Source organism: Miniopterus schreibersii (genome assembly GCF_964146895.1).
Source record: "Miniopterus schreibersii genome assembly, chromosome: 8".
NCBI classification, from domain to species: domain Eukaryota; kingdom Metazoa; phylum Chordata; class Mammalia; order Chiroptera; family Miniopteridae; genus Miniopterus; species Miniopterus schreibersii.
This window is the reverse complement of record NC_138109.1, coordinates 17,862,952-17,877,704: the sequence shown is the minus strand read 5'-3', so window position 1 is coordinate 17,877,704 and position 14,753 is coordinate 17,862,952. Positions and strand designations below refer to the sequence as shown.

Below are 14,753 nucleotides of genomic sequence, written 5' to 3'. Positions count from 1 at the left end.
AAAATTTTGGTCAACAGACTTCATATATGATGATGGTCCCATAAATTATAATGGAGCTGAAAAATTTCTATCATCCAGTGACATGGAAGCTGTCATAACATCACAGCACAACACATTACTCACTTGTTCGTGGTGATGCTGATGTAAACAAACCTATTGCACTGTCAGTTGTATAAAAGTAAAACACACAATCATGTACAGTACATACTACTTGATGATAACAGACGACTATGTTGCTGCTTTATGTATTTACTATACTATACTTCTTATCGTTATTTAAAGTATACTCCTTCTAGTTATAAAATACACCAGCAGCAGCCTCATACATCTTGCGTTTACTGTGTCTCTTGATTGCATCATTTTCTCTTGTGCTTGATTTAGTCTCATGTTGTTTGTATAGTAACATGCTGTACAAGTTTGTAGCCTAGAAACAGTAGGCTATACCATATAGCTAGGTATGCAGTAGGCTAGACCATCTAGGTTTGTGTAAGTGAACTCTGTGATGTCCACACAATGACAAAATTGCTTAATCTCAGAAAATATTCTTGTCATTAAGTGGTGCATGACTACTGAATATACTCCCCTTGCCTAATTCCTACCATTCCTACTCATGTTAATGGAAACTAAAATAAAAAAAAGCACACACACACAATAGCTTTCTATTTCCTTCTCACAAGTACCTCCCCCAAAAATGATTCCCCAAAGAAGCTGCTTTGAATGAACCATAGAATGGTTCTCCTTCATCTGTGTGGAAAACTGACAGTTACATACAGTCTCTGGTGGGGAGGACGAGGCAGAGCAGAGACAGATGTCTTTGTTGTAGGTTCCTATTCTCCAGAAGGGAAAAGAGGTACGTGGTCTACAGGTAACTAACTATTCCAGGCTCCAGTGCCACTCTATCAGTTTCCTAGTTAAAACCTACTGCAGGCTATCTCAGAAAAAGCAGTTTGGAGGCCACAAGTAAACCATGAGCAAAAAGACAGAGTACACATATCACTCAAGACAATGGGGGGAAAATGTGATACCTGATCTGCTCAGGGGTTCCTCCAGATGTGGCATTGGTGATGGCCCAGGCTGCCTCTTTCCTTGTACGGAACTCGGCTTTCTGAAGAATTTCAATCAGCACAGGGAAGATGTTTGTATCTATGACAGCCTGAGAGAGGATTGGGGTAAGGAGTGGGGAGGAGTAAGTCAGTTACTTCAAGAAGAAAAATCAGCCCAGCCGGTGTGGTTCAGTGGTTTGAGCACTGATCCATGAACCAAGAGGTCATCGATTCCATTCCCAGTCAGAGCACATGCCCAGGTTGCAGGCTCAATCCCCAGTAGGGTGCATGCAGGAGGCAGTCGATCGATGACATTTCTCTCTCATCGATGTTTCTATCTCTCTATCCCTCTCCCTTCCTCTCTCTCTAAAAATCAATAAAGACATATTTAAAAAAAAAAAAAAAGAAAAAAAGAAGAAGAGGAGAAATAAAATCCAGCCCACAAATCAGCTAAGATTCAGACATCTTCCCTTCCTAGGCATCTTCCTTTGCTATTGTATAGATTAAAGGTTACAGGGGAACCTGGCTTCCGCTACACAGATTCTTTGACCAATAGCACACACTGACCCCAATTTCTAAAGGGAAACAAAATTCTAGAAGCAAATACTCTACCACCTCTCATGTCCCCATGCCTTCCCAACTGACATCCCCTCTCCGACTTTCCTCCTGCTTGTTCTACCTGTATTTGAGCCCTGTTGCCAGCAGTGATATTTGAAATGGTCCAGCAAGCTTCTTTCCGGATTGACTCCTTGGGGCTGCTCAGCAAGTGGAGGAGGCAAGGGAGCGCTGAACAATTGAGAATGACCTAGAACACCAAAAGCACAGGCAACAAAAATGAGATAAATGGACTTAATCAAAATTAAAAACTTTTGTGCATTAGAAGATACCATCAACAGAGTGAATAAGTAAACCACAAAATGGGAGAAAATATATGCAAAACATATACCTGAAGGATTAATATCCAGAATATATAAAGAATTTCTACAACTCACCCCGGTCGGGCATGGCTCAGCAGTTGAGCATCGACCTATGATCCAGGAGATCATGGTTCAATTCCTAGTCAGTGCACATGCCCAGGTTGTGGGCTTGATCCCCAGTGGGGGGCGAGTAGGAGGCAGCCAATCAATGACTCATCATTGATGTTTCTCTCTCTCTCTCTCTCTCTCTCTCTCTCTCTCTCTTCCTCTCTCTGAAATCAATAGATGTATTAAAAATAATAATTTCTACAACTCAACAATAAAAAAACCAAACAACTCAATTTAAAAAGTGGGCAAAGGATTTGAATAGACATTTCTCGAACAAGATGTACATATGACCAAAAAGCAAATGAGAAGATGCCAAACATCACTAATCATTAGGAACTGCAAATCAAAACCACACTTACTAGAATGACAACTATAAAAAAACCCAGAAAATATAAGTATTGATAAGGATATGGAAAAAACTGGAACCTGGTACTTTTAGGGTGAGAATGTAAACTGGTGCGGCCACTGTGCAAAACCCTATATTGTTCCTTAAAATATTAAACATAAAATTATCATGATACAGGAATTCCATTTCTGGGTACCTATCCAAAAGAACTGAAAGCAGAGTCTCAAACAGATAACTTGAACGCCAATGTCTAATGCAGTAGTATTCACAACAGCCAAAAGGTAAAAACAACCCAAGTGTCTATCAATAGATGAATGCATAAACAAAATGTGGTGTATGCATACAATGGAATATTATTTAGACATAAAAAAGAATGAAGGTCCAACACATGCTGCAATATGAATGAACCTCATCAAAGACATTATGCTAAGTGTAATAAGCTGACACAAAAGAACAAATATATATGGTTTCACTTATATGAAGTACCTAGAGCAATCAGATTCACAAAGACAGTAGTATCACAGTTACCTGGGGCTGGGGAGAGGAGGAAATGGGGAGTTATTATTTAATAGGCACAGAGTTTCAGTTTGAAATGATGAAAAAATTGTGGAAATGGATGGTGATGATGGTTGAATAACAATGTGAATGTATTTAATGCCACTGAAATGTACACTTGAAAACGGTTAAAACAGTAAATTTTATGTTATGATTATCTGCTCATGCACACACACATAATGACCTAGAAAATGAGTGTGGGTTTGCTCACCTGTAAGAAACTGTGAAGACTCCCACAGAATTATGCTAACTATTCAAGACCCAAAGAATACCCAAATCTCTAGTCTCTGAACAGAAGAGAGCCCTGTTTACTGTGCCCTCCCTGCCCAGATTAACATGAGGTAGTGTCCGTGGGATCCTAAAGGTCTGGGAGGTAGGGTAAGGTTCTAAAACTTTTAGTACCTCAAAGGGACCAGGACTTAAAAACTGTTAACAATTACCATACAATGTCCCAAGTACTAAGTCAGGTTAATTTAGCATTCCTTCAAAAGCACAGAATAGATGATGATTTGCTTCCATTTATACAAAAAATGAAGGCAATCAAGTTGCCCATGATCATATAGAAAGTGGCAGAGTTGGAATTTTTCACCCAAACTCATGCTTTCTTTCCTAGACTATGCTGCCTCCCATCAGCAACAAAGTCCTTAGAAGGGAAGGATTTTGTCCACAGGCAGCTCTCCTCTTCCTTACCTGAGTCTGGATGTCATCCCCAGTGACGATGTTACCCACAGCTCTCAGGGCAGGAGAAGCGACTTTGTAATCATTATGCCTGCAGAAGAGGGGAAGCTGGTGAGTAGAGGCCAGTACACAGTGCTCAGCCCTGCTGACAACCAAGGCTAGAAAGCATTCTCATGGCTTCATATCTTGGAATAGGGCAACAGGTCTTTAGTCTGAGCTTGGAGATTAGGTAATCTATACCCCTTCTGAGACCACTCACATTAGAAGCTCTACCAATCTCCTGCAGACTCCAGAGTCTATGACCGCCTGGATCTTCTCATTGGGGCCATCGGACAAATAAGAAAGGGCCCAGCACGCATCTGCCAGCAAGTCTGAGTCACTGCTGAAGAGTAGGCGAGACAGCACAGGCAAACAAGGGGAGACCTGTTGGAAACAGAGTGAGAGGGGCTCATAGGGGAACAGCTACGTCAGCTCTACTGCTACTACTACTACTACTACTACTACTACTACTACTACTATTACTACTACTACTAACACTGCCGTCCCCTCCTCTACAAGTAATTCTAAGCCCTGGACATCCCTACTACATTAAACCATCAGGCCTAACTTTTCACTTTACCATCAATGCACACAAGATCACTTACTTCATTGACAACTGCCTCTTTCAGTCTCCCATGGATTGAGAAACTCTAAGGGGTTTCCCAAAGACCTGAAAATTCCCATATAAAAACTTGTCCATATGAATGAACCTACTATCCTTCAGGAACAGGTAAGAAGCTCTCTCACCTTTGCAAACTCTGGAGGTGGGTTCTTCCCTCGGCAGAGGTTTGACAGGGCCCAGACTGCATTCCGTGTCATTGTCAGCCGTGTGGACTTTGTCAGGAGCCTGAAAGAAAAAGAAAAACCAGATCTTGAGCAATGATGTTCTTGGCATAAGGTTGTTGCCAATGAACCCAGGTGCAGATGATCACTAATTACTCACGTTAACAAAGGATTAAGGATGGAACAGTTCAAGACGTAATCTCGGCAAACGGAGCTGTCCCCAGCTATGTTTCCCAGTGCCCAGACTGCCTGAAAAAGGGATGACGAAACTGTCACCGATAGAGCCTAGGTGACTTCTTTGAGTACTTTATACTTACAAGATGGAAACCATATCAAGGCCCAAGACACACTAAATGAGCTCAGGTATCATCTCTGTTGACATTTTAAAAAAAATATGTTCTGTTTGGTTTTTTAATCCTCACCCAAGGATATGTTTTTATTGATTTTTTTTTTTTTTTTTTTAGAGAAAGAGGAAGAAACATCGATGCGAGAAACATCAACTGGTTGCCTCCTGTACACACCCTGACCGGGGATCGAACCCACAACCCAGGTATGTGCCCTGATCAGGAATCAAAGCCGCAAACTTTGGTATATGGGACGACGCTCCAACCAAACAAGCCAGGGTCCTGTTGACATCTTTAATGAGCATTTGCTCTGTGAGGATCTTTATTCTGAGTGTTTCTGGTTCAGTGGCAAAGACAGGCTGACCTCTGCCAAACTAAGACCTCTCTATCCCCACCCCCCAGAAAAGGAGAAAGTGATTGAAAAGTTGCATTCCTGTAGCCTCATAGGGTCTACCTTACAGTAATGGAGAAAAAAAATCCAGTAGCACTCTCCACTTCTATCTAACCAGCAAAAATCCAGTGGAAGAAATGGAAGATGTATCTTTATATCTATGATCTGTAGGTACTGAGAAATGAGCACTGTGGTATCTTTTTTCCACTACCACCTCTGATGCCAGATATGTGAAGTTCTTTCCATAGCAACAAATTATCTGACATCAACTGCCCAACAATTCAATTAAATTCTGACACTAACTCTTGGCGTTAGCACAGACCCCACAGGTTAAAGCTCAGTCCCACAACACTGCCCCCACTTTAGACACCAGCTGCAATTCCTAGGTGCCACCTGTACTTCTGACCCACAGGCTACAAATTCGGGAGTTCCCACAATCCCCTCCTCAGGCTTAATAATTCACTACAGGTTCAGAGAACTCAGGAAAACACTTTACTTACATTTACCAGTATAGTATAATGGCTACAACTCAGGAAGAGCTAAATGAAAGGGGTATATAAATGAAAGGGGTATATAAGGCAAGGTATGGGGTGAGGAGTGGGGATGTCACAGAGCTTCCATGCCCTCGCCAGGCTTGCCACCTTCCCAGCACATTGATGTGTTCACTGACCTGGGAGCTCTCTAAATATCCACTGTTGAAAAGCTTTTAAAACCCAATCTTCAGCTTTCCTAACCTTCCTGGGGAGGTTGGGGTAGAGCAGTGGAGAAGGTTTGGGGGCTGATAGTTCCGACCCTCTAATCCTAAATTTGGTCTTTCTGATGAACCCCCCCAAATCCTGAGATTATTCAGAATCTCCACCCTGAGTAATCTCATTAGCAGACTCAGGTGTGTTCCAAAGGGGTTCATTATAAATAACAAAAGCCACTACTATCATTCAGAAAATTCTAAGAATTTTAGGAGCTCTTTGCCAGAACTGGAGACAAAGACCAAATAAATTTTTTATTATACCACAGATACCATCAAGAATTAAGCTAGCCCTGGCAGGCATGGCTCAGTTCGTTGGGAGTCATCCCATGCACCAAAAGGTTGCTGATTCCATTCCTTGGTCAGGGCACATAACCCAGGTTGTGGGCTCGATCTCTAGTAGGGGGAGTGTAGGAGGCAGCCGGTAAGACGTTTCTCTCTCATCTAAGTTTGTTTCTCTCTCTCTCTCTCAAAAATCAATTTTTAAAAATCTTTACCCCAAAAAAATATATATATTAAGCCAAATTTGAGTATTACCTGTTCCTGTACATCCTCAAAGTCCGAGTTAAGCAGCTCTATAAAAATGGGGACAGCCCCTGCTTCAATGACAATTTTGGTCTGCTGAGAGGTTCCAGAGGCAATGTTTGTTAGAGCCCAGGCAGCTTCAAACTGAAAGTGAGATTAAACCATGATTGAGAGGTCATTCCAGACAGGGCAGCCATTCCTACCACCAGCTGGCTCAGAGTAGTAAGCCTCTTGTTCCTGACTAAAAAAAAATAGAATCACAAACCTTTCCCTCTCCCGCTTTAAATGGTAGGAAGAGGTATCGACAGTGACATAACAGAATGGGAAGCCAGAATTGCGCTCCAACGGTCCAGGTCTAGTCTTGCACTTCCACAGCACCCACTAGTCCTTTAGCAAGTCAATTTATTTCCCTACCTTCACTTTCTTCATTACTGAAAACAGGGTTAGAGTGAGCTGGATCTCTCAAAGTCCCTTTCGGCCAAGTTTCTAGTAAGTTCCAACAGACTGACTCACCACCCATTTCTGAGAAGAGAAACCCAGAGAGGCTAAATGATTTGCTTCAGGTTCTATCATATTCTGGTATCTCTCCTTTGAGATTATTTTAGGGAAGAGATCTGGGTTCTCTTGTTTGAGTCCAAGACTTCTAAGGCAACAAACTGATAGCTTCTCTTAAATGTTTCCTCATATTACTTGTCTATATCCTGAGAGATGTGTCTATAGAAACAACCCACTGCAATCTCTTTGAAGGAGGGCTTTCATCTGGTACCTCTCCAAGACCCCAGGTCTCACCTGTAACGTACAATTCTCATTCCTCTTCAGAAACTCCACAAACCGATCCACCACTCCTGGAGTGTTGATAACTTCATCTATTGGAGGGCTAGGCTCTGGAAGAGGGAGTAAGGAAGAAGAGGAAAAGTCAGGATAGGATTTGGCTAATGCACTCACTGGGGTCAACCCACCACCCTTTCTAGATACTCCTGACCATCCTCATAAACATTCCCTTTTGGATGAGGTGGTTTTAACAACAGTTGGTCATCTCTCAATTGTATGATAAAGCTGGGATGCTAAAGAGTAAAGCCCATTCTAATTTAAGTATGCTCACCTTTGGCTTCCTGAACCTAAGCAAGTAAGGAAGTACAGGAGAGAAGAAAGCCCAAGGGATGAGCAACCCAAGTCTAAACATTTTCCTTCTGAAGCATTCTTTTCTTGGGAGGACTGCTTAATATACTGAGGCAAGAAGTATTTTTACTATCAACTTTTTACTGAGCATGAATAATGTGCCAGACACAGTTCTAGGTACTGAGGATACAGTAGTGAACAAAACCAAAAGTCTCTGCTCTCACAGAACTTACATCCTAGTGAGAGACATTCTATTATGATAGAAGATAATAAGTATAATGAGAAAAAAAATAGGTAGGGCAGGGTAAAAAGATGAAAATGCCAAGGGTGGGGATGGCCTGAAATTTTAAATAAGGTGTCAGGGTAGGCTCCATTGAGAAGATAGGATCTGATCATAGAAGTGAGGGACTTCTTAGGATATCAGGCAGAGGGAACAGCCAGTGCAAAGGTAAAAATGTGCCTAGCTTATCTAAACACTAAAGCCAGTAGGACTAGAGCAGAATGAGTGAAGGGAAGTAGGCTGATGAAGTCAGTGAGGAGAAACAAGACACTAAATCATGTAAGTAGTTTCTTTGGGGAGGACTGGGCTTTGTACCTTTGGAAAGCAGTTTCCGGAATTTTTGTGTGGTTGCTAACTGCAGGTCAGAGTCATCAGAAAAGAGCATCTCTACCATCTCTCTTGTGATCACACTCTCCTAGAACATAAAACAGGTTCAAGGTTTTGCAAACCAACACCAGAGCCAGATGTGAGTACAAATCCTGTGTGGCATCCTGCTTTGCAAAGAGTTATGGGCAATAGGATAGCATAACAGTCAGTCTCAGGAAAATGTGTTTAATATGTTTCCTCAGGTGTCTTCACCAGAGATGAATCCTTGTTGACTTTTACAGCTGAGCAACTACAAAATGGACCATGAAAGAAAGAGCTTAGCATGGTTGTCAGTAAAACTACTAGATGATGTGAACTGCCCAATTTCTGTTCTGCAGAAGCAGATACTTCCCAGACCTGTCTGAAGCAAGGGCCTTACCCCAGTGGTAGAGCTCACATAGGAGTCCATGAGGAGACTATCGAACATGGCAGCTTCTTCATTAATCATCTCCACATTTCTCCTTTTAAAAAGCTGCAAGTGAAGAGAAGAGATGGTGGTAAGACTATTCACTGAAACAACAACAAAGAATGACCCAGTGTTAAACTATGGCATGTCAAGGAAATGCTAGCGTAGTTGAGAAAATGCCAAGTTTAACATACTGAAATGGAAAGATATGCAAGAGCTTTACTTTCTATTTTATCTGTTTTCATTTTTATAAGCAAAAAAAAAAAACCCTGTAAAAATTCTAATGCTCTCTGTATAAAAGGCTTTGAAGGAAAGGAATAATGGTAAAGCAAGAGGGTAGGCAAGAGCAGGTTAAGTGACTGCATGCACATCTAGGCAAGGCACCCAATTTAGTGGGTGTGTGGTAGAGCATAAATGATAAGGTATTAATATACTCTCAGTCCTAGGGAGACTTACAAATAGAAATAAGGCAGCCCAGAATAGCTGATAAGCCTCTTAAAGGGCCAGGCTTGGAGCTGGGCCTTGAAGGCCAGGCCTAACACTGACTTTAGGGTAAAGAAGAGAGAAAGCAATAAGGAGCTAGAACCAGAATGCTATATCATTTATTGAAGACATAAATGATGTCTAACTTGTTCTAAATTATAGAAAAAGAATAAGGGATTGATTTTCTCCTTCTCAAAGCTCTGAACATTTCTTTACAACAAAGGAAACTATTGAACATGGCAGCTTAGCTACTTTCCTAAAGGGAGGGTGAGAGTGCAAGTTGGAGGCCAATCATGGAAGCTGGACCCTTTCCCTGAACAGTATGTTTAAGAATACTCTGGGCCCTGCTCAGGTAGCTCAGATGGTTAGAGCATTATCCCAATATGCCAAGGTTGTGGGTTTGATCCCGTCAGGGCACACATAAGAATCATCCAATGAATGCATAAATAAGTGGAACAAAAAATAGATGTTTCTTTCTCAACTTTAAAATCAATCAATCAATCAATCAATACATTTAGGGGGGAAAAAGAATACTCAGGTTAACCCACTTGTTGCTCCCGCTTCTGCTTCCGAAGCTGAATGCCCTCTTCCTCTCTTCTTCGCCTCATTTCCTCAGGGTTTAGGGCATTGTTCTTATAGCTCTTCATTCGATAATTGTCTTTCCCTGGGCTTGCCATGGTCTCTAGAAAAGAAGATACAAACACATTGCCATGGTCTCTAGAAAAGAAGATACAAACACAGCATTTCCTTTTCACTGGGCTTCCGTCCCTACCCACCCTCTCCTACTCAGGGAGACCAGATTCTCAAGGAAGTCTAGTAATCTCATTAACCACACTTGCCATCTCTAATACTGCCAATACAGTTTCCTTTAATCATAATAAGCTGGTTAAATTAAGTGTAATTATAGCAACTGATATAAACATAGTAGTTAAATCTGTAGGCTCTGGAGCCAGATTGTGTGGGTTCAAATTCTGGCTCTTTTGCTTCTTAACTGTGCAAACCTTCACTGGTTGCTTTAACCTCTATGCCTCAGAATCTCATCTTTAAAACAGGGACATAACAGTTCCTACTTCATAGAGTTGTTAGAAAAATTTCATAGATGTCCTGGCCAGGCAGCTCGTCCCAACATGCCAAGGTTGTGGGTTTGATCCCCAATCAGGGCACATACAAGAACCAAACAATGAATGCATAAATAAATGGAACAACTTGATGCTTCTTTCTCTTCTTTTCTCTCTCTCCCTTCCTCTCTCAAATCAAAAAAGAAAGAAAGAAAAATTAAATAGGTTAATACATGTGAAGTACTTCTTAGAAAAATGCTTGGCATATGGTAAAAGCTCACAAGCTATGATCACCTCTATGACGAGAAAAGTTATATGATTTGCCTAATAAACTCTAAGATATTTAACCTAGCCAGGTGAAATAATTATAGTATATCCAATGCAGTGGAATACCATGAATTTTTTGTTTTTAAGAGAGAGGGAGGAAGGGAGAGGGATAGAGATAGAAACATCGATGTGCCTGGCCAGCACAGCCAGTGGTTAGAGTGTAGGCCTGCATACTGAAGGGTCCCAGGTTTGATTCTGGCTAAGGGCAGGTACCTCGGTTGCCAGCTCAATCTCCGGCCCCCGGTCGGGGAGTGTGCGGGAGGCAACCAATTAATGTGTCTCTCTCACATCAATGTTTCTCTCTCTCTCTCTCGTCCACTCTCTCTGAAAAGCAATGGAAAATATCCTCAGGTGATTAAAAAAAAAGAATATGAGTGAAAGAGAAACAAAATGGAAGCTGAGGAGAGAGCTGAATTCTGGAGCTAAACCTACTGGGGAAACGAAACTTCAGAGATGGTGCCTCTGGTCATCCTGGAAAGTAGCTTGGCAAATCAACAGCAGCAGCTGGGTCTTAGAATATGCAAGTCTCTATACCCACTTGGCAAAGCCCAAGTGGATTTACTGTTAAAACGAACAAAGTTCTAGGGGACTGCAGTAGCCTCCCTTTGGGGTCCCTAATTACCCTTGTGCCTGAAGACTAACAGGCACAGCACAGGTTCCTTAAGTTGGCACTGTGGACTACTGCCCCCCATTACCTGACAGATGGTTATTCATGACTCTGAGCCTGGGCCCTCCCAGAGGGCTATCCTCTCCTTCCAGCAGAGCTGACAGTGAAGCTAGAAGGAGAACCAGGTTGTGCTTCTTCAGTCACCACGGTGACAAGAAACTATCACAAATATCTGCTTATGACTTCACTAGAGAAGCCAGGCAGAAAAGATTAGATTGGAAGGAGGAACATCTGCAGAAGCACATCTGGACTTAGCAACCAAAGGAAGGCTGAACTCTTGTTTGGGGACCAGCAGGCAAAGGGGCTTTTTTCATCATGTACTCCCTTACTTGCTAGGGCTGGATCACAAAATCCACAACACAAGTATACCTTTTCTGGCATCTGACTGTCTTGGGTTTTCTTAGTCAAGGAACTCTCTCAAAGTGAATAGGTCTCTGAAGTTATACCGCCCATTTCTAGGAAATAAATGTCTAATATTGACATGCATTTCCTAAGCTTTTAGAACCAAGGGGCTAGCAATAATAATATAAATTAGGTATGGACCTGCTATGGCCTGAATTATGCCCCCCCTTCATATGTTGAAGTCCTAACCTCCAGTACCTCAAAAGGTGACTATATTTGAAGACGGTCTTAATACTGGGGTAAGGTCCTAATCCAATGTGAAAATTAAGATAAAGATGCACAGTGTGTCAACAATAAAAAAAAAGTTAAAAAAAAAAGATACAGATGCACATAGAGGGAGTACATTATGTGAATACAAAGATAGCCTTCTATAAGGCAAGAAGAGAAGTCTCAAAAGCAAACCCTGTTGACACCTTGATTTTAGACTTCTAGCCTCTGGAACAGAATACAAATTTCTGTTATTTAAGCCACCTGGTCTGCGGTACTTTGTTATGGTAGCCCTAGCAAATTAATACAGGCCTTAATTGATAGATGAAGACCTTGAGTCTCAGGTCACACACTAGGTGAGTAGCAAGATTACTGTAATACTCCATTTAATCACTGGTATGTTTAAAATTCTGAGATTCGTCATATTTTAAAATCATGCACATTTTTATATAACACAGCTAGAGAATATTGTCATTAGGTAAAAGCTGCACTAATTCCAATTCTCTCCTAACACTCTGTACATCTTTATGATGTCCATATTTATCACAACAATAAGAAACCCTCAAAATCTTTTTTTTTTTTAAATGTGTCTTTATTGATTTCAGAGAAAGGAAAGGAGAGGGAGAGAGAGGGATAGAAATATCAATGATGAGAGAGTCACTGATAGGCTGCCTCCTGCATGCCCCCTACTGGTGATAGAGCTCACAACCCTGGCATGTGCCAGGACTGGGAATCGAACCATGATCTCCTGGATCATTGGTCACTGCTCAACTGCTGAATCATGCCAGCTGGGCCTTCAAAATCTTAAAGAGACTTCTGAACTCCCAGATAATAAATTATGTTTAATATCATTTTCAAGTGTACCTCACAGAATTTTAACTTTTAAAATAAATTATTCAGCCCTGGCCGGTTTGGCTCAGTGGTTGGAGCGTTGCCCTGTGGACTAAAGGGTCCTGCGTTCAATTCTGGCCAAGGGCATGTGCCTCAGTTGCAGGCTCGATCCCTGGCTGTGGTTGGGGCATGTGCAGGAGGCAACCAATCAATGTTTTTCTCTCTCTCTCTTCCACTCTCTCTGAAAAGCAATGGAAAAAATATCCTTGGGCAAGGATAAATATATAAATAAATTATTCAATATGGAAAAATTAATTAATTAATTAAAAAATCATGCACATTTCCTTAGAAAAAGGCATACAACATATAGCTAGCTGTCCTGTATATGGGATGAGAATGATAGTACTACACCTTCAAGCTCACATCCTAGACAGCTGCTGGCTATAGAACTTTCCAAATAAAAGTCTTATGTTCATGGTCTGTACTTCAAAATGTTACAAAGCAATCACTTGAAGGCATCTGCCTAGAAGAACCCAAAAGAGCAATATTTAGGAGATAAGGGAACTAGCCTTATTTTCTAGGTAACGATATGACAATCTTCAAAGAAAACGGACCCTGGAACTATGAAGCTGCAAGTCTTTTCAAATTACTTCCCTTGTCCTGGTGCTAAATTGAGTGGGTCCTCCTCTTCGAAGAGGGAGGCTTTCTAATAAAATGTTATTGTAGCTGCACACGAAAAGCATGAACTAGGCTTTAAATCGGACAGACCAACTACGGGACATATGCTACAGTTAGGAAGTCTATTTATCACAATGCATTGAAAGTTACTTAATGGCACCAGGAAGAGAGATAAAAAAGATGGACTGTTACCTCCTAGTTTAAGGCCTCTTCCTTCAAGAATGTAAGAAACCTGACTGTTTCCAGGCTGGATTTGTTTTCTTCAGCTGGCCTCTCTGACTCTTCACTAGGAATTCTCTAGCAAATATGCATCAACATAAAATTCTTGGGTTAAAACACTATGATCACATGCCAGTTAATTAAAAAGAAAGGAGTTATAGAGAGTAACTGGGGTACAGAATCCATAAGTGAGCTAGTAAGGTTTGATAATGTGCCAAGCTCTTTGAAGATATAATTTCTAACCTTCACAACATTCCTGAGAATACATTTTACAGATGAGAAAATTGAGACTCAGAGGTTAAATAACAAGTGACAATGCTAAAAAGTCAACTCTGACCTGTTTGGTCCCAAACTCCAGGTTATTTTCATTTCCTGAAAAGGGAAGTGACTGGTAATAGCAAATCCATCAGAACTCTGGGTTGGGGACTGCTCCATCACCAATAAAGAAACAAATATGCTTACATTCTAGAATTTCAGTTAACCACAAACTCAAATGCTTTAAAAGGTTAAGAGGTCAATGATTTTTTTAAAAAAATATATCTTTATTGATTTCAGAGAGAGGAAAGGAGAGGGAGGGAGAGAGAAACATCAGTGATGAGAGTCATTGATCGGCCGCCTCCCACACACCCCCGACGGGGGATCGAGCCCGCAACCCGGGCATGTGTCCTGACCGGGAATCGAACCCTAATTGCCTGGATCCTAGGTCGACGCTCAACAGCTGAGCCACGTCCAGCCAGGTGAGGTCAATGATTTTTAATAGGACAGTTACAATAATAAAGCAGGGATTGCATTCATGCTCAATTTTTACATTGCGCCAGACTAACAAAATGTTACAGGGGCTTTGTTAAGTAATGAAATAAACCCTAGCATCATGCTTCTGTTTTCAAACACAGGACCTAATTGATCCCTATAACAACCAACAAGAAAGATTAGCCAATTAGTAGCATATTCAGTTAATAGCTAAGAAACTAGGTTCAGAGGTGCCATGACTTGCACAAATTTTGAAGCTGGACTTTATTCTAGACCCTCTAATTCCAAAGGCCTCCTCTTTTCATCCAACCTCTGAGAACTACTTCTTTCCAACCTCACAATACATATAAAATTCTATTCAGTTTGGCTACTGCCCTTAGACTGTCTTAATCGTTTTACTTGGTCATTTCAACACCTTGCTGATTGGCTATTTTGAGCCAGAACTCGCCCCTGTGGCCAGCTACTTTGGTCAGCAAGGTGTTTAAC

At 41.4% G+C, this 14,753-nt stretch overlaps 1 protein-coding gene across 2 annotated transcripts in view; it reads right to left on the bottom strand.

Annotated features, from left to right (window-relative positions):
* The window catches only part of KPNA6 (karyopherin subunit alpha 6), a 35,998-nt gene that overhangs the window by 6,834 nt on the left and 14,411 nt on the right, over positions 1–14,753 (bottom strand). The window contains exons 1-12 of one of the 2 annotated variants that reach the window (XM_081144025.1): positions 13,032–13,088; positions 9,677–9,810; positions 8,619–8,711; positions 8,189–8,288; positions 7,264–7,358; positions 6,487–6,618; positions 4,630–4,718; positions 4,434–4,533; positions 3,907–4,070; positions 3,660–3,738; positions 1,723–1,848; positions 1,026–1,153 (exon numbers count right to left, since the gene is read on the bottom strand). In XM_081144025.1, the coding sequence (XP_081000151.1) occupies positions 1,026–1,153; positions 1,723–1,848; positions 3,660–3,738; positions 3,907–4,070; positions 4,434–4,533; positions 4,630–4,718; positions 6,487–6,618; positions 7,264–7,358; positions 8,189–8,288; positions 8,619–8,711; positions 9,677–9,805 (1,235 nt within the window). In that variant the 5' untranslated portion in view covers positions 9,806–9,810; positions 13,032–13,088. Of the gene's footprint in view, positions 1–1,025; positions 1,154–1,722; positions 1,849–3,659; positions 3,739–3,906; positions 4,071–4,433; positions 4,534–4,629; positions 4,719–6,486; positions 6,619–7,263; positions 7,359–8,188; positions 8,289–8,618; positions 8,712–9,676; positions 9,811–13,031; positions 13,089–14,753 lie in introns of those variants that run through there. The other variant, XM_081144024.1, reaches the window with a different exon arrangement.